At 48.3% G+C, this 26,080-nt stretch overlaps 1 protein-coding gene across 1 annotated transcript in view; it reads left to right on the top strand.

Annotated features, from left to right (window-relative positions):
* dnah9 (dynein, axonemal, heavy chain 9) overlaps positions 1 to 26,080 on the top strand; it is a 649,263-nt gene that overhangs the window by 521,141 nt on the left and 102,042 nt on the right. Inside the window, exon 70 of the mRNA XM_072455799.1 lies at positions 4,555 to 4,682. Coding sequence (XP_072311900.1) covers positions 4,555 to 4,682 — 128 coding nt within the window. The remainder of the gene's footprint in view (positions 1 to 4,554; positions 4,683 to 26,080) is intronic.

Raw genomic sequence — 26,080 nt, 5'->3', positions numbered from 1 at the left:
TTAAGTGTCCTCCAGGTTTTTTTTTCAGCACTGAACCCTGCGGCACACCGTAGATTACATTAGAACAGATGAGGGGCGTGCAGACAGATGGCTCCACAGCGCAGAGCCTGTGGTCAGCAAAGAAGAGGGTCAGAGGGATGCCAAACCTACACAAATAAGGGCTATGTTGACCTCAATGAGGTGCAAGCTCAAGGCTCAGTGTCTCTGTGAAAACTGAGATTAAAGGTGCGTGTACGTGGACGCCTGATTGACACACACACTTAATCCTGCTCCTGAAGCTGGTTCCATTTTTATTCATGGACGGAGACATATTCCCTGCTGCAAATGATTTTCACGCACAGTTAGTTTACCCTGGTGACCAGGTTTATGTCCCGCGCTCACGCCAGAAGAGCAGGTCCGTATCTGTCCTGGAGAATATCCTGCAGCAGAATCTGAACTTGATGGAACTTAAGGCTCTTTTGTGGAAATATGATGATGTTTTTCTCTAAATGGTAAATCATGCATGTTTCATATTCTTTTATTTTAACAGTAAAAATGTTCTCATTAGAATGGGTTATAAAACATGAAAGATAATATGGGCCTTTAATGACCCATTTGACTTACGGATATGAACATTTAGTTCATTTGTAGAGCACATTTCAAACAACATGCATCAAATCACAAAACTGTTTAAGACATAAAAGAGAAGAAACTCCTGTCAATCAAACACAGCTAAACAAAACAGTTTTTTATCTTAGATTTGAACATTGTCAGAGTAGAACCTGTCTCACATCTTCAGGAAGAATGTTCCGGATGTTTGCTGCATAAAGCTTTGCTCGAGTCCTTTCCAGTGATGCGGGCGTCGCTCATCACCTGATGACATTTGTTTTATGCACGTTTGTGTTCCATGTTGAGAATAATAAAGCTTTGAAGATTCAGATGATTTTTTATGCTATATAAAATACTGTCAATCAAATTACCCAACTCAAACATGGGGCCTAAAACTGTACTTTCCGGACTTTAAGCCACTACTTTTCCCCCCACAATTTATAGATTTGAGTGGCTAACGGCCACCGGGGGACAATCGGGAGGCGCGGGCATTTGACACACTAGAAGAAAACTTCAGTGTTCTCTGTATTTTAAGCTTCAAAATGCTGTGTGTTTTATTACAATCCGACTCAAATTCACTGAGGAATGCGCCCTCAGTGGAGCTCGGGCGCGCCGCGAGAGAGGTCAGATGTTCCATTAGAGGTCAGATGTTCCATTAGAAGTCACATGTTCCATTAGAGGTCAGATGTTCCATTAGAGGTCACATGTTCCATTAGAGGTCACATGTTCCATTAGAGGTCAGATGTTCCATTAAAGGTCAGATGTTCCATTACAGGTCAGATGTTCCATTAGAGGTCAGATGTTCCATTAGAGGTCACATGTTCCATTAGAGGTCAGATGTTCCATTAGAGGTCACATGTTCCATTAGAGGTCACATGTTCCATTAGAGGTCAGATGTTCCATTAAAGGTCAGATGTTCCATTAAAGGTCAGATGTTCCATTACAGGTCAGATGTTCCATTAGAGGTCAGATGTTCCATTAGAGGTCACATGTTCCATTAGAGGTCACATGTTCCATTAGAGGTCACATGTTCCATTAGAGGTCAGATGTTCCATTAAAGGTCAGATGTTCCATTACAGGTCAGATGTTCCATTAGAGGTCACATGTTCCATTAGAGGTCAGATGTTCCATTAGAGGTCACATGTTCCATTACAGGTCAGATGTTCCATTAGAGGTCAGATGTTCCATTAGAGGTCACATGTTCCATTAGAGGTCAGATGTTCCATTAAAGGTCAGATGTTCCATTAGAGGTCACATGTTCCATTAGAGGTCAGATGTTCCATTAGAGGTCACATGTTCCATTAGAGGTCACATGTTCCATTAGAGGTCAGATGTTCCATTACAGGTCAGATGTTCCATTAGAGGTCACATGTTCCATTAGAGGTCACATGTTCCATTAGAGGTCAGATGTTCCATTAAAGGTCAGATGTTCCATTATAGGTCAGATGTTCCATTAGAGGTCAGATGTTCCATTAGAAGTCACATGTTCCATTAGAGGTCAGATGTTCCATTAGAGGTCACATGTTCCATTAGAGGTCACATGTTCCATTAGAGGTCAGATGTTCCATTACAGGTCAGATGTTCCATTAGAGGTCACATGTTCCATTAGAGGTCACATGTTCCATTAGAGGTCAGATGTTCCATTACAGGTCAGATGTTCCATTAGAGGTCACATGTTCCATTAGAGGTCACATGTTCCATTAGAGGTCAGATGTTCCATTAGAGGTCAGATGTTCCATTACAGGTCAGATGTTCCATTAGAGGTCAGATGTTCCATTAGAGGTCACATGTTCCATTAGAGGTCAGATGTTCCATTACAGGTCAGATGTTCCATTAGAGGTCAGATGTTCCATTAGAAGTCACATGTTCCATTAGAGGTCACATGTTCCATTAGAGGTCACATGTTCCATTAGAGGTCAGATGTTCCATTACAGGTCAGATGTTCCATTAGAGGTCACATGTTCCATTAGAGGTCACATGTTCCATTAGAGGTCAGATGTTCCATTAGAGGTCAGATGTTCCATTAGAGGTCACATGTTCCATTAGAGGTCACATGTTCCATTAGAGGTCAGATGTTCCATTAGAGGTCACATGTTCCATTAGAGGTCAGATGTTCCATTAGAGGTCACATGTTCCATTAGAGGTCAGATGTTCCATTAGAGGTCACATGTTCAATTAGAGGTCACATGTTCCATTAGAGGTCAGATGTTCCATTAGAGGTCACATGTTCCATTAGAGGTCACATGTTCCATTAGAGGTCACATGTTCCATTAGAGGTCAGATGTTCCATTACAGGTCAGATGTTCCATTAGAGGTCAGATGTTCCATTAGAAGTCACATGTTCCATTAGAGGTCAGATGTTCCATTAGAGGTCACATGTTCCATTAGAGGTCAGATGTTCCATTACAGGTCAGATGTTCCATTAGAGGTCACATGTTCCATTAGAGGTCACATGTTCCATTACAGGTCAGATGTTCCATTAGAGGTCACATGTTCCATTAGAGGTCAGATGTTCCATTAGAGGTCAGATGTTCCATTAGAGGTCACATGTTCCATTAGAGGTCAAATGTTCCATTAGAGGTCACATGTTCCATTAGAGGTCAGATGTTCCATTAGAGGTCACATGTTCCATTAGAGGTCAAATGTTCCATTAGAGGTCACATGTTCCATTAGAGGTCAGATGTTCCATTAGAGGTCACATGTTCCATTAGAGGTCACATGTTCCATTAGAGGTCACATGTTCCATTAGAGGTCAGATGTTCCATTAGAGGTCACATGTTCCATTAGAGGTCAAATGTTCCATTAGAGGTCACATGTTCCATTAGAGGTCAGATGTTCCATTAGAGGTCACATGTTCCATTAGAGGTCAGATGTTCCATTAGAGGTCACATGTTCCATTAGAGGTCACATGTTCCATTAGAGGTCAGATGTTCCATTACAGGTCAGATGTTCCATTAGAGGTCACATGTTCCATTAGAGGTCAGATGTATAATCACACTTCTGTTATAACCACACTTCTGTTATAACCACACTTCTGTTATAACCACACTTCTGTTATAACCACACTTCTGTTATAATCACACTTCAGATGTATAATCGCACTTCTGTTATAATCACAATTCTGTTATAACCACACTTCTGTTATAATCACACTTCTGTTATAACCACACTTCTGTTATAACCACACTTCTGTTATAACCACACTTCTGTTATAATCACACTTCTGTTATAACCACACTTCTGTTATAACCACACTTCTGTTATAACCACACTTCTGTTATAACCACACTTCTGTTAATATCACATTTTATTAAAATGTCCAACGTTCATGTGACCAACAGGTCAACACTGAGTCCCTGGACGGCCCAAAAACTCATTTTTAGTCCGTGTAGAACTTATTTTTTCTGGAGGTCACATGTGGTCACAGCCCTGTGGTCACAGCCCTGTGGTCGCAACCTTGTGGTCACTACCTTGTGGTCACAACCCTGTGGTCACAGCCCTGTGGTCACAGCCCTGTGGTCACAATCTTGTGGTCACTACCCTGTGGTCACAACCCTGTGGTCACAGCCCCGTGGTCACAGCCCTGTGGTCACAACCCTGTGGTCACAGCCTTGTGGTCACAGCCCTGTGGTCGCAACCTTGTGGTCACTACCCTGTGGTCACAACCCTGTGGTCACAGCCCTGTGGTCACAGCCCTGTGGTCACAACCTTGTGGTCACAACCTTGTGGTCACAGCCCCATGGTCACAGCCCTGTGGTCACAGCCCCATGGTCACAGCCCCATGGTCACAGCCCTGTGGTCACAGCCCCATGGTCACAGCCCCATGGTCACAGCCCTGTGGTCACAGCCCTGTGGTCACAGCCCTGTGGTCACAAATACAAGCTGAAGAAGGATTTGGTCACATGGCGGCGCTCAGAACACAGTTGTGATATGCAATATTAATGATATGTTTTCTTCTATTTGTAGGAAGGAAACTGGGATTCACGTTTGACAACAGGAACTTCCACAACGTGTCTCTGGGACAGGGACAGGAAGTGGTGGCAGAGCAGGCTCTGGCCTCAGCCGCAGAGCAGGGACACTGGGTCATTCTGCAGGTTCGTCCATATGTCCTATATTCATCCATATTTATCCATATTCATCTGTGTCTGCTGTACGCTAAAGCTAACGCTAAAGCTAAAGCTAAAGCTAAAGCTAAAGCTAACGCTAAAGCTAACGCTAAGGCTAACACTAAAGCTAAAGCTAGCGCTACCGCTAACGCTAAAGCTAACGCTAAAGCCTGAATCAGCCTCTTTTCTATGAACGGGCCTTTGTTTTCTTTCTTTTTAATTGCCAATTATGATATTGATTATTTCTCCTGCTGTTGTGGCTCTTCTCCAGTATCTGTTGAAGTCAGTATTTTACGATACACAAGGCACAGGCACATGTCCTGGAGACACGTACGTGTCCTGGAGACACGTGTCCTGGAGACACATGTCCTGGAGACACGTACGTGTCCTGGAGACACGTGTCCTGGAGACACATGTCCTGGAGACACGTGTCCTGGAGACAGGCAGGTCCTGGAGGCACATGTCCTGGAGACACGTACGTGTCCTGGAGACACGCTGGTCCTGGAGACACATGTCCTGGAGACACGTACGTGTCCTGGAGACACGCTGGTCCTGGAGACACATGTCCTGGAGACACGTATGTGTCCTGGAGACACGCTGGTCCTGGAGACACATGTCCTGGAGACACGTACGTGTCCTGGAGACACGTGTCCTGGAGACACATGTCCTGGAGACACGTGTCCTGGAGACACGCTGGTCCTGGAGACACATGTCCTGGAGACACGTGTCCTGGAGACACGCTGGTCCTGGAGACACATGTCCTGGAGACACGTACGTGTCCTGGAGACACGCTGGTCCTGGAGACACATGTCCTGGAGACACGTACGTTTCCTGGAGACACGCTGGTCCTGGAGACACATGTCCTGGAGACACATGTCCTGGAGACACATGTCCTGGAGACACGCAGGTCCTGGAGACACATGTCCTTGAGACACGTGTCCTGGAGACACATGTCCTGAAGACACGCAGGTCCTGGAGACACATGTCCTGGAGACACATGTCCTGGAGACACATGTCCTGGAGACACACAGGTCCTGGAGACACATGTCCTGGAGACACGTGTCCTGGAGACACATGTCCTGGAGACACGCAGGTCCTGGAGACACATGTCCTGGAGACACGCAGGTCCTGGAGACACATATCCTGGAGACACATGTCCTGGAGACACATATCCTGGAGACACGCAGGTCCTGGAGACACATGTCCTGGAGACACATGTCCTGGAGACACGCAGGTCCTGGAGACACATGTCCTGGAGACACGCTGGTCCTGGAGACACAGGTTCTGGAGACACAGGTCCTGGAGACACAGGTCCAGGAGACACGCAGGTCCTGGAGACACATGTCCTGGAGACAAGCAGGTCCTGGAGACACGCAGGTCCTGGAGACACAGGTCCTGGAGACACGCAGGTCCTGGAGACACATGTCCTGGAGACACACAGGTCCTAGTGCTGCACAGGTCCTAGTGCTGCACAGGTCCTAGTGCTGCACAGGTCCTAGTGCTGCACAGGTCCTAGTGCTGCACAGGTCCTAGTGCTGCACAGGTCCTAGTGCTGCACAGGTCCTAGTGCTGCACAGGTCCTAGTGCTGCACAGGTCCTAGTGCTGCACAGGTCCTAGTGCTGCACAGGTCCTAGTGCTGCACAGGTCCTGTAAGCCCTCCTCTGTGATGTACTCTACACTCTGTGACGGCGTCTTCACACTGAGCCCACACCGCTTCTTGGAGCAGATCCAATTATAGATGTCGCCCATCGGACAGACGAGGGGGGCTCCTGACGAGGGGGGCTCCTGACGAGGGGGGCTCCTGACGAGGGGGGCTCCTGACGAGGGGGGCTCTTGACAGTGTGTGTAGAGATGAAGACCCAGCTCTATCTGTTGACCCAGTGGTGTGAAAAGCAGGAATACTTCCTACAATCACTGGACGTGCGGCTGGATTTGTGTTTACCCTCTACAAAAGGATCAGTGATGCGTAACAGTCATTACTCCTGCTGTTTTGTGTTTTTTTTTTTTTTCACAGTTTACAAACCTGCACACATTTTACGTGGCTCTTTCTTCCTCCATTGCCTCTTCTTTGACCGCTCAGTCGACGCGTCACCCCGTCGTTTTCCTTTTTCTCTCTGAGCTGGATTTAGCAGCAGACGCAGCTCTAAACACGTGCACTCCGCTCTGTTCTGCTGCTGCCAAACTGTAAAATGCTGTTTTTCACACAATCTGCCTCATATTTAGAGAGAAAAACTCGAAAGAGTTGATGAATGAAACTGGACATGTCAAAGCAGAAGACGTACAGAAGGACACGCCGCAGAGTCCTAGCTCCTGCATAATGAAGAGTGTTCTGCTTAGAAGAGCCAGTCGGCTCATTAGAATCTGATGCTCTCGTGTCAGACACGCCCCCATGACACGCCCCATGACACGCCCCCATGTTGTGTTCAAACCAGATTATTGCAGTATTTACAGCGATATGAACTTGAACAGGTCAAACAAATCTGCAACAATCTGACCCTTAAACACAACATTTGACCTCTGACCTTCTGACCTGTCTCAGGTTCAAACGATCAGGATTCCAGGACGTTGTGATGTAATCGTTTGTCTTATGGTACGATGCACTACAGAGTGGGCAGGGCAAGGCTAACGTGGACACAGGAGGAGGAGGGCCCACGCTCTAGAGCCACACCCAAATGCTCTTTCCCATGTCACTCAAACTGTCTCTGTCTGTAAAGTCAGCAGCAGCTCAATGACATGTTCACACAATGGAGCAGGACACAGGACGCAGGACACAGGACACAGGACGCAGGACGCAGGACACAGGACGCAGGACGCAGGACGCAGGACGCAAGACACAGGACACAGGACACAGGACGCAGGACACAGGACGCAGGACGCAGGACGCAGGACGCAAGACACAGGACACAGGACACAGGACACAGGACACAGGACACAGGACACAGGACACAGGACGCAGGACACAGGACACAGGACGCAGGACACAGGACGCAGGACACAGGACGCAGGACACAGGACGCAGGACACAGGACACGATGGTTCATACAATGGAGCAGGACACAGGACGCAGGACGCAGGACGCAGGACACAGGACAAAGGATGCAGGACACAGAACACAGGACACAGGACGCAGGACGCAGGACACAGGACACAGGACGCAGGACACAGGACACAGGACACAGGACGCAGGACGCAGGACACAGGACGCAGGACGCAGGACACAGGACACAGGACACAGGACGCAGGACGCAGGACACAGGACGCAGGACGCAGGACACAGGACGCAGGACACAGGACACAGGACGCAGGACGCAGGACACAGGACGCAGGACACAGGACACAGGACGCAGGACGCAGGACGCAGGACGCAAGACACAGGACACAGGACACAGGACACAGGACACAGGACGCAGGACACAGGACACAGGACACAGGACGCAGGACACAGGACGCAGGACACAGGACGCAGGACACAGGACACGATGGTTCATACAATGGAGCAGGACACAGGACGCAGGACACAGGACACAGGATGCAGGACACAGAACACAGGACACAGGACACAGGACGCAGGACACAGGACGCAGGACACAGGACACAGGACACAGGACACAGGACACAGGACACAGGACGCAGGACACAGGACACAGGACACAGGATGCAGGACACAGAACACAGGACACAGGACGCAGGACACAGGACACAGGACGCAGGACGCAAGACACAGGACACAGGACACAGGACGCAAGACACAGGACACAGGACACAGGACACAAGACACAGGACACAGGACGCAGGATGCAGGACACAGAACACAGGACGCAAGACACAGGACACGATGGTTCATACAATGGAGCAGGACACAGGACGCAGGACGCAGGACACAGGACGCAGGACACAGGACGCAAGACACAGGACACGATGGTTCACACAATGGAGCAGGACACAGGACGCAGGACGCAGGACACAGGACGCAGGACACAGGACGCAGGACGCAGGACACAGGACACAGGACACAGGACACAGGACGCATGACGCAGGACACAGGACACGATGGTTCACACAATGGAGCAGGACAAAGGACGCAGGACACAGGACACAGGACGCAGGACACAGGACGCAGGACGCAGGACAAGATGGTTCACACAATGGAGCAGGACACAGGACGCAGGACACAGGACACAGGACGCAGGACGCAGGACACAGGACACAGGACACAGGACACAGGACACAGGACGCATGACGCAGGACACAGGACACAGGACGCAGGACACAGGACGCAGGACGCAGGACACAGGACACAGGACACAGGACACAGGACACAGGACGCATGACGCATGACGCAGGACACAGGACACGATGGTTCACACAATGGAGCAGGACAAAGGACGCAGGACACAGGACACAGGACGCAGGACACAGGACGCAGGACGCAGGACAAGATGGTTCACACAATGGAGCAGGACACAGGACGCAGGACACAGGACACAGGACACAGGACGCAGGACACAGGACGCAGGACGCAGGACAAGATGGTTCACACAATGGAGCAGGACACAGGACGCAGGACACAGGACACAGGACACAGGACGCAGGACACAGGACGCAGGACGCAGGACAAGATGGTTCACACAATGGAGCAGGACACAGGACGCAGGACACAGGACACAGGACACAGGACGCAGGACGCAGGACACAGGACACAGGACGCAGGACACAGGACACAGGACACAGGACACAGGACACAGGACACACACACATATGGTGTCCATTTCCAAATTAAATCTGTCATTTTCCGTCACCTACTCTGTCCAGGCTCTGAGTGTTCCACTTATTGTTGCCAATGCAGTACTCTTATATATATTATATATTATATAATATACATATGTTATATATATTATATAATATGTTATCTATCTATCTATCTATCTATCTATATATATATATATATATATATATATATATATATATATATATATATATATATATATATATATATATATATCTACTGTAGTATCTTTGAACTGCTCTCTGTCTGTCAAGCCGTGGGTCCAGCGCTGAGCCCTGGGGCATGACCATCCATGGATGTAGTGACCATCCCCCTTTACCTCTCTCTTCCTCTTTACCTTCCTCTCATGTATCACCCCTCCTCTGCACCATGTATCACCCCTCCTCTGCACCATGTATCACCCCTCCTCTGCACCATGTATCACCCTCCTCTGCACCATGTATCACCCCTCCTCTGCACCATGTATCACCTCTCCTCTGCACCATGTGTAACCTCTCCTCTGCACCATGTATCACCCTCCTCTGCACCATGTATCACCCCTCCTCTGCACCATGTATTACCCTCATCTGCACCATGTATCACCCCTCCTCTACACCATGTATCACCCTCCTCTGCACCATGTATCACCCCTCCTCTACACCATGTATCACCCTCCTCTGCACCATGTATCACCCCTCCTCTGCACCATGTATCACCCTCCTCTGCACCATGTATCACCCCTCCTCTACACCATGTATCACCCTCCTCTGCACCATGTATCACCCCTCCTCTACACCATGTATCACCCTCCTCTGCACCATGTATCACCCCTCCTCTACACCATGTATCACCTCTCCTCTGCACCATGTATCACCCTCCTCTGCACCATGTATCACCCTCCTCTGCACCATGTATCACCCTCCTCTACACCATGTATCACCTCTCCTCTGCACCATGTGTAACCTCTCCTCTGCACCATGTATCACCCTCCTCTGCACCATGTATCACCCCTCCTCTGCACCATGAATCACCCCTCCTCTGCACCATATATCACCCCTCCTCTGCACCATGTATCACCCTCCTCTGCACCATGTATCACCCTCCTCTACACCATGTATCACCCTCCTCTGCACCATGTATCACCCCTCCTCTGCACCATGTATCACCCTCCTCTGCACCATGTATCACCTCTCCTCTACACCATGTATCACCCCTCCTCTGCACCATGTATCACCCTCCTCTGCACCATGTATCACCCCTCCTCTACACCATGTATCACCCCTCCTCTGCACCATGTATCACCCTCCTCTGCACCATGTATCACCCCTCCTCTACACCATGTATCACCCTCCTCTGCACCATGTATCACCCCTCCTCTACACCATGTATCACCCTCCTCTGCACCATGTATCACTCCTCCTCTACACCATGTATCACCTCTCCTCTACACCATGTATCACCCTCCTCTGCACCATGTATCACCCTCCTCTGCACCATGTATCACCCCTCCTCTGCACCATGTATCACCCCTCCTCTGCACCATGTATCACCCCTCCTCTGCACCCTGTGTCACCCCTCCTCTGCACCATGTATCACCCTCCTCTGCACCATGTATCACCCTCCTCTACACCATGTATCACCCTCCTCTGCACCATGTATCACCCCTCCTCTGCACCATGTATCACCCTCCTCTGCACCATGTATCACCCCTCCTCTACACCATGTATCACCCTCCTCTGCACCATGTATCACCCCTCCTCTACACCATGTATCACCCCTCCTCTGCACCATGTATCACCCTCCTCTGCACCATGTATCACCCCTCCTCTACACCATGTATCACCCTCCTCTGCACCATGTATCACCCCTCCTCTACACCATGTATCACCCTCCTCTGCACCATGTATCACTCCTCCTCTACACCATGTATCACCTCTCCTCTACACCATGTATCACCCTCCTCTGCACCATGTATCACCCTCCTCTGCACCATGTATCACCCCTCCTCTGCACCATGTATCACCCCTCCTCTGCACCATGTATCACCCCTCCTCTGCACCCTGTGTCACCCCTCCTCTGCACCATATATCACCCCTCCTGTGCACCATATATCATCCTCCTCTGCACATATATTCACTCCTCTGCACCATATATACACACTCCTCTGCACCATATATCACTCCTCTGCACCATATATTCACTCCTGTGCACCATATACTCACTCCTCCTCTGCACTACATACTCACTCCTCTGCACCATATATTCACTTATCTGCACCATAAATACACTCCTCTGCACCAAATACTCACTCCTCTGCACCATATATTCACTCCTCTGTATCAGTGATGTTTGAAGCCTGAATTTCAGGATAAAATGCTCTAGAGAACAAAATCAACATTTGCCTCGTCAAATGTAACTTTATTCATGAGAATGAGAAAAGGTTTATTCGTTATTGAACACAAACACTGGATCTTAGGTGCTCAAACTTGAGGAGTGGTCAAAGGGTGGCTCAGTGCACGTGTGCCATCCTCTACACCACTGAACAGTTCCCTCTTCATCCTCTAACCCACTGAACAGTTCCTTTGTCATCCTCTACACCACTGAACAGTTCCCTCTTCATCCTCTACACCACTGAACAGTTCCCTCTTCATCCTCTAGCCCACTGAACAGTTCCCTTGTCATCCTCTACACCACTGAACAGTTCCCTCTTCATCCTCTACACCACTGAACAGTTCCCTCTTCATCCTCTACACCACTGAACAGTTCCCTCTTCATCCTCCACACCACTGAACAGTTCCCTCTTCATCCTCCACACCACTGAACAGTTCCATCTTCATCCTCTACACCACTGAACAGTTCCCTCTTCATCCTCTACACCACTGAACAGTTCCCTCTTCATCCTCTAGCCCACTGAACAGTTCCCTTGTCATCCTCTACACCACTGAACAGTTCCCTCTTCATCCTCTACACCACTGAACAGTTCCCTCTTCATCCTCCACACCACTGAACAGTTCCCTCTTCATCCTCCACACCACTGAACAGTTCCATCTTCATCCTCTACACCACTGAACAGTTCCCTCTTCATCCTCCACACCACTGAACAGTTCCCTCTTCATCCTCCACACCACTGAACAGTTCCATCTTCATCCTCTACACCACTGAACAGTTCCCTCTTCATCCTCTAACCCACTGAACAGTTCCCTCTTCATCCTCCACACCACTGAACAGTTCCCTCTTCATCCTCCACACCACTGAACAGTTCCATCTTCATCCTCTACACCACTGAACAGTTCCCTCTTCATCCTCCACACCACTGAACAGTTCCCTCTTCATCCTCCACACCACTGAACAGTTCCCTCTTCATCCTCCACACCACTGAACAGTTCCCTCTTCATCCTCCACACCACTGAACAGTTCCCTCTTCATCCTCCACACCACTGAACAGTTCCCTCTTCATCCTCCACACCACTGAACAGTTCCCTCTTCATCCTCCACACCACTGAACAGTTCCCTCTTCATCCTCCACACCACTGAACAGTTCCCTCTTCATCCTCTACACCACTGAACAGTTCCCTCTTCATCCTCCACACCACTGAACAGTTCCCTCTTCATCCTCCACACCACTGAACAGTTCCATCTTCATCCTCTACACCACTGAACAGTTCCCTCTTCATCCTCTAACCCACTGAACAGTTCCCTCTTCATCCTCCACACCACTGAACAGTTCCCTCTTCATCCTCCACACCACTGAACAGTTCCCTCTTCATCCTCCACACCACTGAACAGTTCCCTCTTCATCCTCCACACCACTGAACAGTTCCCTCTTCATCCTCCACACCACTGAACAGTTCCCTCTTCATCCTCTACACCACTGAACAGTTCCCCCTTCATCCTCCACACCACTGAACAGTTCCCTCTTCATCCTCCACACCACTGAACAGTTCCATCTTCATCCTCTACACCACTGAACAGTTCCCTCTTCATCCTCTAACCCACTGAACAGTTCCCTCTTCATCCTCCACACCACTGAACAGTTCCCTCTTCATCCTCTAACCCACTGAACAGTTCCCTCTTCATCCTCCACACCACTGAACAGTTCCCTCTTCATCCTCCACACCACTGAACAGTTCCCTCTTCATCCTCCACACCACTGAACAGTTCCCTCTTCATCCTCCACACCACTGAACAGTTCCCTCTTCATCCTCCACACCACTGAACAGTTCCATCTTCATCCTCTACACCACTGAACAGTTCCCTCTTCATCCTCTAACCCACTGAACAGTTCCCTCTTCATCCTCCACACCACTGAACAGTTCCCTCTTCATCCTCCACACCACTGAACAGTTCCATCTTCATCCTCTACACCACTGAACAGTTCCCTCTTCATCCTCCACACCACTGAACAGTTCCCTCTTCATCCTCCACACCACTGAACAGTTCCCTCTTCATCCTCCACACCACTGAACAGTTCCCTCTTCATCCTCCACACCACTGAACAGTTCCCTCTTCATCCTCCACACCACTGAACAGTTCCCTCTTCATCCTCCACACCACTGAACAGTTCCCTCTTCATCCTCCACACCACTGAACAGTTCCCTCTTCATCCTCCACACCACTGAACAGTTCCCTCTTCATCCTCTACACCACTGAACAGTTCCCTCTTCATCCTCCACACCACTGAACAGTTCCCTCTTCATCCTCCACACCACTGAACAGTTCCATCTTCATCCTCTACACCACTGAACAGTTCCCTCTTCATCCTCTAACCCACTGAACAGTTCCCTCTTCATCCTCCACACCACTGAACAGTTCCCTCTTCATCCTCCACACCACTGAACAGTTCCCTCTTCATCCTCCACACCACTGAACAGTTCCCTCTTCATCCTCCACACCACTGAACAGTTCCCTCTTCATCCTCCACACCACTGAACAGTTCCCTCTTCATCCTCTACACCACTGAACAGTTCCCTCTTCATCCTCCACACCACTGAACAGTTCCCTCTTCATCCTCCACACCACTGAACAGTTCCATCTTCATCCTCTACACCACTGAACAGTTCCCTCTTCATCCTCTAACCCACTGAACAGTTCCCTCTTCATCCTCCACACCACTGAACAGTTCCCTCTTCATCCTCCACACCACTGAACAGTTCCCTCTTCATCCTCCACACCACTGAACAGTTCCCTCTTCATCCTCCACACCACTGAACAGTTCCCTCTTCATCCTCCACACCACTGAACAGTTCCCTCTTCATCCTCTAGCCCACTGAACAGTTCCCTCTTCATCCTCCACACCACTGAACAGTTCCCTCTTCATCCTCCACACCACTGAACAGTTCCCAGGGGTCAACAATACACCCAAAAAGATAGTTTTCTACAGAGAAGATCACAAGACTGATTTGATTACAATTTGAGGTAACTATCTACTTCTGGGAGTTTACACTTCACTGTGATTGGCTAAATCACAGAGAGCTGAGTTAACAGAAGCACTGAATATATCACCATAATATCACACTTGCACCTGCACACTTGCACCTGCACACTTGCACCTGCACACTTGCACCTGCACACTTGCACCTGCACACTTGCACCTGCAGGGGAAGTACATCTGGCTTTGTGTAGAAAATGAATGGAATGATTTTCACGTACGATCATTAGATCAAGTGTCAGTTTGTGGTGAGCAACAGCCCTCAGGACAAAAGTCTCTCTTTGTCCTGCAGACAGGGCATCACAGGCAGCGTCCAGGAGGAGCCAAGTGAACTCTGGAAAAACAGGAAAGCGCGCCTCAGCCTGACTCTGTTCTGTTGTTTCAGTCAGTGATGCAAGTATGTCCTCTGGATGGTCCTCCAGAACATCTCAGAGGTCAGAGCATCTCAGAGGTCCATATGTCTTCTGGATGGTCCTCCAGAACATCTCAGAGGTCAGAGCATCTCAGAGGTCCATATGTCTTCTGGATGGTCCTCCAGAACATCTCAGAGGTCCATATGTCCTGCATGTAACTGGGACAACTCTGTCGTTGTCCCAGTTACATGCAGACGAGAAAGTCCAAGTCCTGACAAGAATGTGTCGTCCTCCTAACACTATGTGGCGATATGTGTCGTTTCAGCGGACTAACACAACCCTCATTCCACTTGACCTTATGCGTCACATATAAACAACTGTCGTGGGCATTTTCGTACAGTTGATAGTCGTACAGCTTTGTTCATCTCGTATGTAATGTCTGCATTAGTTATTGTGCAGATAAAGTGTTGCTAACCCTGGTGTTTTGTTCTTCCTTGTATGGTTTTGTTCCGGGGTCATAGGTCAGCGTGGGTCGTGGAGAATGCGCACAAGCCTTGTCTAAATCCAGTGCGATTACACAACCGCATAGTCTGGGTGTCTCAGTCGGAGAGTGAGGTGTTTACACGCACACAAAGCTGTCTGATTGTATCGGATTAAAGCAACTATTTGTTTTTGTTTTCATTTGCATGTGAACGTACTGAGTGTAGTCTTCATTTATTCACTCTACACTGGTGAGGCACTGGTCAGCCCATCCCACAACCACCGGTCATTCACACTCACCAGAACCATACTTAGAAATGTGGGTGGAGTGTCTTGCCTTAGGACACAATGCCAGAACTTGGTAGGGTTGGTGAGCAGGAGCTCTAAAGGCTCATTTATGCTCTAGTACTTTCCAGATGCATGGAGAGTTCTATCTCACCTCTTTTTCTTCTAAATCAAAAAAAAAAAAATCTAGATCTAAAACCTGCCGTGGGCGCTGCCAAGTTTTTTTTGTTTTTTTTTGGAACACTTATTCCGTTTTGGTCAATTTTCTAACAGACTTTGTGTCTCTGGTGGTCATTTACCAGAACACAGACCTGACATTAGAAATTATTGAAAGTATAATATGATTAAAGCCACAAGCGGCAATGATCGGCCCTCGCCACGCCGCCGCCGCTACGCCGCCGCGCCGCAAAAGGACCATTGGGCCCCAATGGTCCTTTTATTACGCCTTCTACTGAATCTGTGACGCTGTCACATCTTCTCCCCTTTGTTTTACATCAAAAAGCAATTTTGTTTTGAATTCTTGGCAAAATGTGGCTTTGCCGCACAGACACCGTGACTTTTTGAATAATAATGTGGATAACTTTTGATGGTCCTGAAGATGAGTCTCACCAAATTTCAGGTTAATAGCTATGGCTAACGCCCTGGGAGGAGTTTGTGAAAGTATAAAGTGTAAACATGTTCTGGCGATTTCCCCATTGGAATAACATGGAAGGTTTTGGTCATCGTTACGGCAACGCCATAACAATTATGACATGGGTCTCATTGACTTTTTTGATGTGGCCGAAATTGAGTTGTGTGTCAAATTTCGCAAAATTTCCCAAAACTAAACATTTAACCTCCATATAAAATCTGTTGGAGGCGCTGTGGTGCCAAATTAATTTATTTCACTTCAAGTAGGTTTAGGGCAAAGAGTTTAACAACTGATTCTAATTTGACGCAATTCGGACTTTATCTGGGCAAACGGCAGAAATGTTAAATTTGGGAGATTTCTGAAATTCTAGCTAAAGTTTGCGGCTTCGCCGCTCAGAGACCGTGACAGGGTCAATGTAATTTGAATAACTTTTGATGTCCCACTCCTCAGCACCATTTTCACCAAATTTCAGCTTTTTAGGGCCAACACCCTGGGAGGAGTTCGTAAAAGTACGACATTTGGAAAAACTCCCTAGTCATGCTTAGCCATTTTTGAACCAATATGGCCGACATTTGGTTGGGCGGACGGCGTTGCCGTAATAATATTTTTTACTTCTCTTGTCACCATCTACCTCTGCGCCAAATTTCATGATTCTACGATCAGATTTTTTTTGGGTCATTTCCTATCTCTCAATGCATTTTTGGTATATTTGGGGGCGCTGACGCGCCAATTTTTTTATTTTAGAAAAGGGAAATAGCCAGAATGTAAAGAGGCACAATTTTTAGAGGTGTGCAAATTTTTGTGACTTTTCGTCAATGTTCACTGGGTGAAAAATAGTCGGTCCCGAGAAGAAAGAAAGAAGAAGAATATTCCGATGCGAAAACAATGTTTCCCATTTTTCAAATATCATAAACTATACATTTTCGGAAAGCGCTTTCCTACCTCATGGTGTGGGTCCCTGGTCACTGACGGGTACTTTCGTTAATTTTGAGTGGACTCCGCCCACTTTGTGTTTTTGGCCCTCTATACAGTAATAATGTTCAATTTTTGCATTACATGTTTATATACACGGAACATGCAGGAGATGGGGAACGTATTCGTGAGCTACTTGGCGCAAATGAGTGCTTTATAATGTTCCATTTTCCTACAACTAATTAGTCTGCACGGGGCGTGCATGAGGAGGAGTGCGTTAGTGAGTGTTTGGAAGTGGGCAAGCGCTTCGCGCTCGATTTCGTGCGCACTACGTGCGCACTTTCGCAGCCTTGCTTCGCACGGCCTTACGGGACTAATAGGCCTCTCGCCAGCTTGTGGCGCTCGGGCCTAATAATAAGCCTGGTCTTAAAGGAAGAGACTGTGTCGGCCTCTTTAACATGGACAGAAGCTGATTCCATAACACAGGAGCTCTACCTCCTACTGTGCTTTTAGAGACTCTTGGGACCACCAGAAGGCTCTATCTCTTACTGTGCTTTTAGAGACTCTTGGCACCACCAGAAGGCCAGCATTTTGAGAGTGAAGAGCTCTGACTGGATGATATGGTTCTATAGCATCTTTGAGGTGGGAGGGGCCATGTCATTTATGGCTTTGTAAATCAGGAGGAGTTTAAATGTGATTTTAAACTGGACAGGAGCCAGTGAAGAGACTCCAGCACCGGCGTAATGTGCTCTCTTCTTTTAGTTCCTGTTAGTAATCTTGCTGCTGCATTTTGAACCAGTTAAAGCTTTTTATGGAGCTTTTAGGACACGCTGTGAGCAGGAGTCACAGTAGAATCGAGACGTTACAAATGCAGGAGACGTTTTTCAGCTTCACTTTTAGGCAGAATTCTTCTGATTTGATCTTTATTACGCAGATGGAAAGAGTCTGTTTTACAGGCTTTATTTATATGAGCTTTAAATGAGAGCTCCTGGTCAAATCAGACTCTGAGGTTTCTTACATTAGAACTGGAGGCGACACTGATATTGTCCAGTGTGACTATCTGCTCAGATAAAGCGTCTCGTAGATGTTTAGGACCAGCACAATGACCTCCAGCACAATGACCTCCAGCACAATGACCTCCAGCACAATGACCTCCAGCACAATGACCTCGGTTTTTTTCAGGATTAAGAAGCAGATCATTAAGTGTCCTCCAGGTTTTTATCTCCTTCACACAAGCTCTAAGTCTGTCTCCTTGATTGCTCTGATCAGGTTTCATTGATAAATACAGCTGAGTGTCGTCTGCAGAGCAGTGGAAGTTAATGCCATGTGACCTGATCATGTGACCTAACGGCAGCATATAAAGAGTGAACAGAACTGGACCCAGTACTGACCCCTGAGTTACTTTAGAACAAGGGGAGGAGCTCTGGTTTACATGAACAGCAGCTGAGGGCGGGGCCTCTGAGGGCGGGGCCTCCAACACCTACATCACATTCTAACCTCTGCAGTAGAATGTTGTGGTCGATGGTCAAACGCTGAGGTCAGAACCAGGATTGAGACCAGTCCATCATCTGCAGCTAATAACAAATCATTTGTGACTTTAACTAGTGCAGTTTCAGTGCTGTGGTGGGCTCTGAACCCTGTTGTGGTGGGCTCTGAACCCTGCTGTGGTGGGCTCTGGACCCTGCTCTGGTGGGCTCTGAACCCTGCTGTGGTGGGCTCTGAACCCTGCTGTGGTGGGCTCTGAACACTGCTGTGGTGGGCTCTGGACCCTGCTGTGGTGGGCTCTGAACCCTGCTGTGGTGGGCTCTGAACCCTGCTGTGGTGGGTTCTGAACCCTGCTGTGGTGGGCTCTGAACCCTGCTGTGGTGGGCTCTGAACCCTGCTGTGGTGGGCTCTGAACCCTCCTGTAGAGGGCGACAAAGCTGTTTTACTACAACTTTTTCAAGGATTTTAGAGACAAAGGGAAGATTATAAATAAGTCTGTAGTTTAACAATAGGTCGGGATCGAGGTCAGGCTTTTTCAGAAGAGGTTTAATGACTTCATGTTTGAAGGACGTGGAACATAAACACTTTCTACTGAAGTATTTATTATATTAAGAATAGAGTGTATAATTAGGGGGAGAATGTCTTCTACTCCGTAACCCTGCACTGCACTTACCGCACCCTAACCCATCAGAGAAAGAGCCAGGGTTAAGGCAGAGGAAGATTCAACCATGACGCTAGCAGCTACGCTAGGCTAGGCTAGCTCAGGCTAGCTCAGGCTGAGGCTACAAGGGGGTTTTAATCCACAAAATACTGGACAATAGTGGGCTGTGTGATGTGTCGTCCCTCATTCGTCCTGGAAGGTTCCATTGTGGAAAAAGATTCAGACGTATCATCTGGACTTATCTGGTCTCGACAAACTTTCACTGGCATGAGAAGCTTAAATAATGTGTATAATTCATGTATTAACAATAAAAAGTAGCTAACGGACAACTTGGGAACAAAATACACTCACCCGGAAGTCACAGGAAAAGGTCCTAATAAAAAAATGTGGAGGACAAAACGGATTTAAAAGCAAAATAAACAAGAAAAGCAGCGATAGTGTAATCTGGCGCAAGCAGGAAAGCATCTGCACTCTTCAGAATGAGGACGCTGATAATATCATAACATCACTGAATATTGTCATTTCTTTGAACTTTGAGATGGATTTTTCAGATATTGCTCTTTTCATTATAACTGTATTCTGTAGGGCTGGATGATCTTTAAGAATCAACTGAAAGGTAATGATCTGACAATGTAGGGTTTAGAGGGAAGGTCACTCATCTCTATTCCATACGTTAGAGAAGGAAAGAGAACTAAGACATGACAGAAACAGATCGAAATACAAAAGGATCAGTCCCCACCAAAAGCTGACTTCATCTGGTCACAAACTGATGCTAACTTCATTTGTGGTATAGCACACGTTAACATCAGCTGTTTCCTGGCACCTAAATATGATGTTTCCAGGCCCAGAGAGGCTTTGCAGAGAAGTGCAAGAAATGCAGAAATGCTGGCAAAAAACGGCCCCCCAGGTTCGGGAGCAGCGCAGAGTGTGTTTGTGATGATAATAAAGTAAAGTAATGAAGAGAAATAGAACTGAATATTAAAGTGTAGAGATGAACATCAGTTCACTTCAAATGTTCAGATGTTTATCAGAAGAAATTAGAAGAGTTTTCTGTAATCATTTGATACAAAAACGGAATCGCATTATAAATGAATGAGCTTCTGTAAAAGGAGAATATAAACACTGCAATGGGCCAATGAAACGAGCAGAATGTGTCTCATGGGGACACATTCTGAGGCATTTTCAAAGTGGAATCCAAAACTGAACAAACCCCTGACGTCGGCAGTTTGAGATCTGAAAAGTGAATGAAACACTTCCAGATTTGTGTTGAGGAAAGAAGATTGTGACGTGGTCAAAGGCGTAACGCTGGGTGAGTGTCCGCGCTCTTGTTTTGCGCTGCAGACCGTACACTTTGCCACAGTCAGTGCTCAGCGCGCTGGGCTTGATCACACGCCACAGCATTTCCATGGTAAACAAGCACTTCATTGATTGTTGCAATTATTGATGTCTCTCAGAAAGTGGCTCTCTCATTTCCTCTGTAATTATCTCCTGAGCAGCGACAGTGGCTGCAAACGTGTTCGTACTCCTGGAACCTTTCAGCATTTGTCCCGTTATGACAAGGACACAAAGCCACACAATTGTCCACACATCTGTCCCACTGGCCCACATGACCCTGAACACACATCTGTCCCACTGGCCCACATGACCCTATCTGTCCCACTGGCCCACATGACCCTGAACACACATCTGTCCCACTGGCCCACATGACCCTGAACACACATCTGTCCCACTGGCCCACATGACTCTGAACACACATCTGTCCCACTGGCCCACATGACTCTGAACACACATCTGTCCCACTGGCCCACATGACTCTGAACACACATCTGTCCCACTGGCCCACATGACTCTGAACACACATCTGTCCCACTGGCCCACATGACTCTGAACACACATCGGTCCCACTGGCCCACATGACCCTGAACACACATCTGTCCCACTTGCCCACATGACCCTGAACACACATCTGTCCCACTGGCCCACATGACCCTGAACACACATCTGTCCCACTGGCCCACATGACTCTGAACACACATCTGTCCCACTGGCCCACATGACCCTGAACACACATCTGTCCCACTGGCCCACATGACCCTGAACACACATCTGTCCCACTGGCCCACATGACCCTGAACACACATCTGTCCCACTGGCCCACATGACTCTGAACACACATCTGTCCCACTGGCCCACATGACCCTGAACACACATCTGTCCCACTGGCCCACATGACCCTGAACACACATCTGTCCCACTGGCCCACATGACCCTGAACACACATCTGTCCCACTGGCCCACAAGACCCTGAAACCACATCTGTCCCACTGGCCCACATGACTCTGAACACACATCTGTCCCACTGGCCCACATGACCCTGAACACACATCTGTCCCACTGGCTCTGGACCCTGCTGTGGTGGGCTCTGAACCCTGTTGTGGTGGGCTCTGAACCCTGCTGTGGTGGGCTCTGAACCCTGTTGTGGTGGGCTCTGAACCCTGTTGTGGTGGGCTCTGAACCCTGTTGTGGTGGGCTCTGAACCCTGCTGTGGTGGGCTCTGAACCCTGTTGTGGTGGGCTCTGAACCCTGCTGTGGTGGGCTCTGAACCCTGCTGTGGTGGACTCTGAACCCTGCTGTGGTGGGCTCTGAACCCTGCTGTGGTGGGCTCTGAACCCTGTTGTGGTGGGCTCTGAACCCTGCTGTGGTGGGCTCTGAACCCTGTTGTGGTGGGCTCTGAACCCTGCTGTGGTGGGCTCTGAACCCTGCTGTGGTGGGCTCTGAACCCTGTTGTGGTGGGCTCTGAACCCTGTTGTGGTGGGCTCTGAACCCTGCTGTGGTGGGCTCTGAACCCTGCTGTGGTGGGCTCTGAACCGTGACTGGAAAACTTCAAATAAGTTATTGACCTGTAGGGGGCGACAAAGCTGTTTAACTACATTATTAGTAGTAAACTAGTAGTACAGTAGATACTATTGTGTTGTAGTGAAACTGTGATTTAAACGTTACCTGCTCTCGGAACAGATGAATGTAAAGAACATCACCTCAGCTGAATTGTTCTGCTATGCAAAAATATGCCCAAGCAAAAATGAAAATATCTAAAGCTGGATCTGGGAGGGCTGCTCGGAGCGGCTGGTGACATGTTAATTTCAGCATGTGTCAGATTGTCTCGCGCCCCTGCTGTGCTTCTGTCAGTCCAGGTCCAAACAAGACACTCTGCTGCTCACACTCCGCGTCACTGTAGTTTTAAACAGCAACTAAACATCTGAAGAGTTGTAACGGAACAAGAGAACAAGGTTCAGTGTTGGAGCCAATTCCTGATTTCAGTATTAATGTAAATGCACTCACCTTGTGTCCACTATCGTCCTTTAAAATGCAGCTAAAACAGTCTCATCCATTCTCTTCATTGTTTTATGCAAGTTTTATTGATGATTTTACTGAGATGTTTCAGTCGTATGCACTGACTTTGATGGTTTGGTCATTTCAGGTGATTTCAATGTGCATGTTGATAATATTTGTGACAGAAACGCTAAAGAGCTTGATGCTGTCCTTGAAACCTTCAGTCTTACTCGGCATGTGAGTGGCCCCACCCACAACAGAGAGGCCCCACCCACAGTAGAGAGGCCCCACCCACAGCAGAGTGGCCCCACCCACAGCAGAGAGGCCCCACCCACAGCAGAGTGGCCCCACCCACAGCAGAGAGGCCCCACCCACAGCAGAGTTGCCCCACCCACAGCAGAGAGGCCGCACCCACAGCAGAGTTGCCCCACCCACAGCAGAGGGGCCCCACCCACAGCAGAGTGGCCCCACCCACAGCAGAGTGGCCCCACCCACAGCAGAGGGCACACTCTAGACCTCATAATTACAAAGGGGGTAAATATTTCAAATGTGGTCGATGCTGCTCTGTCTGATCATTTCTGTGTCTTCTTTGACCCGTCTGTTTTTCCCAAACCACCGGCTGGTCCTGCAGCTGTTCAGGGGCTGGTCCTGCAGCTGTTCAGAGGCTGGTCCTGCAGCTATACAGAGGCTGGTCCTGCAGCTGTTCAGAGGCTGGTCCTGCAGCTAAACAGAAGCTGATCCTGCAGCTAAACAGAAGCTGATCCTGCAGCTGTTCAGAGGCTGGTCCTGCAGCTGTTCAGAGGCTGGTCCTGCAGCTGTTCAGAGGAGACACATAAGTGATGGCACAGGTGCACTGTTTATGGAAATGATAAACTTTGAAAATGTCTCATGTTCTAATGTAAATGATTTGTTTTGAATGTTCTGGACACCATCGCCCCTATGAAGGCTAAAATGGTTAAAAATAAGCAGAAGTTGCCATGGAGACATGATGATTGGGTCAGGGCACAGAAAAGGGAGTGTCACCGGCCGAATGGAAATGGTACAAGTCAAAGCTCCAGGTTCAAAAAGAGATTTACAAAGAGAAGCTGAACATGTACAACCTCATTTTATGTAGAACTAGGGAAAGATATTTCTCTGAAATAATTGGAAGCTGCAGTAACAACTCGCGTGTCCTGTTGCCACAGTAACAGATGAACAAACCCTCCAGCTCAGCTGCCGTTAGAACTCATTTCCACATCCAAGTGTAATGAGTTTACATTATTCTTTAATGACAAAGTTCAGGTCATTAAAAATGCTATAAATCCCACAATGCAAAACATTACCCTAAAACCACCAAGACACTTAGAGCTAACTCACTTTGCACCAGTAACTGACAAAACTGTCCATGAGATCATCACCAGTCTGAGTTCATCTACAGCTGCCTCCATGTGTGAGCCTCCAGATTTCTAAAGTCTGTGCTGAACAGTTTGTTAGCACCATTCACTCACATAGTTAACATGTCGCTTCAATCTAGAACATTCCCAATGTCTTTGAAAACTGCGCTCATAAATCCTCTCCTAAAGAGGAGCAGGGGTCAGGGGGAGTGGTCATAAAGCCTCTCCTAAAGAAGAGCAGTCTTGATGCTGCAGTCCTGAGTCATGACCGGCCCATCTCCAATCTGACATTTTGGGGCAAAGTCCTTGAAAAGGTTGTTTACAACAGTCACAGATTTCCTCTTAATAAACAACTCATTTGATGTTTTTATAAACATGGACCGGCCTCCTGCTGGTGCCAGAGTCAGGACTAAACTATTGACATTGAACAGTTTTGTGATTTCTGTCATGTTTTTTTGTGATTTTAATGCATTTTCCTGTTGTGTGAAGCACTTTGATTTGCATTATGTACGAATAGAGCTCTATAAACTGGGCTTTGCCTCCAAAGACTGGCTGTAAGAGGACGATGGATACAGGGTTTGAGCGTGAGGCTTGTCACCGTAGTAACTTTATTGACTTATGACTTCTTGTGAATGTCAATATACTTCCGGGTAAATCGTTCGTTGAAAATATCGGTAGGATTTTTTTCCCCTTTTGGCAATATGATAAGAGCTGAGCAATCATTATTGTTTCATTCTGTTTGTTTTATTTAATAGAGCTGATGCCTTTTAACATGATGTACCTTTAAGTGCTCGTACTAGTACCTTTAAGGGCTCGTACTAGGCCTGTGTGCGACACATGATCCTCATCAGCCTTTAAAGGAGACATTCTGACACTGACGCTAACGCGGGTGAGATCTTCCAAAGTGCTTGAATCAATGCGCTCTGTTACACTGACCTCAGAGCACTGCAGGCTGCGCGGCTCCGGCAGCTGCGCGGCTCCGGCAGCTGCGCGGCTCCGGCAGCTGCGCGGCTCCGGGAGCTTATTTTTGCCGGACACCACAGCGGTCTGGTCTGGTCTGGTTGTACAGACGGACCGGAGTTGTGTAACAGGCAGTGACCCGTGTGGGTGTGGCACCTGCGTCACACCCTCTGTGGGCGTGGTCAGCATGGATCAGCTTTGGTGGTTTGGAGCAGACTTGATTCACTTTTTTCTCATGATGAGGAACATGTGTGTGTGTTAGTGTGTGTGTGTTAGTGTGTGTGTGTGTGTCCATGTGTGTGTGTGTGTGTGTGTGTGTGTCCATGTGTGTGTGTGTGTCCCTGTGTGTGTGTGTGTGTGTGTCCGTATGTGTATGTGTGTGTGTGTGTGTGTGTGTCCGTGTGTCTGTGTGTGTGTGTGTGTCCGTGTGTGTGTCCATGTGTGTGTGTGTGTGTGTCCGTGTGTGTGTGTGTGTGTGTCCGTGTGTGTGTGTGTGTGTCCGTGTGTGTGTGTGTGTCCATGTGTCTGTGTGTGTGTGTGTGTGTCCGTGTGTGTGTGTGTGTGTCCGTGTGTGTGTGTGTGTCCATGTGTCTGTGTGTGTGTGTCCATGTGTGTGTGTGTGTGTCCGTGTGTGTGTGTGTGTGTGCCCATGTGTGTGCTTTGTCCCGCCTCCTCCAACCAATCACACGTCTCGCCCTGGACATGGGGCCAGTGAGACTCAG

Source organism: Eucyclogobius newberryi, unplaced genomic scaffold, assembly GCF_026437365.1.
Source record: "Eucyclogobius newberryi isolate DKJ021-1_F unplaced genomic scaffold, fEucNew1.0.hap1 SCAF_20, whole genome shotgun sequence".
Taxonomy (NCBI): domain Eukaryota; kingdom Metazoa; phylum Chordata; class Actinopteri; order Gobiiformes; family Gobiidae; genus Eucyclogobius; species Eucyclogobius newberryi.
Note: the sequence above shows the minus strand (reverse complement) of the source record. Positions and strands in the feature narration are given on the sequence as shown.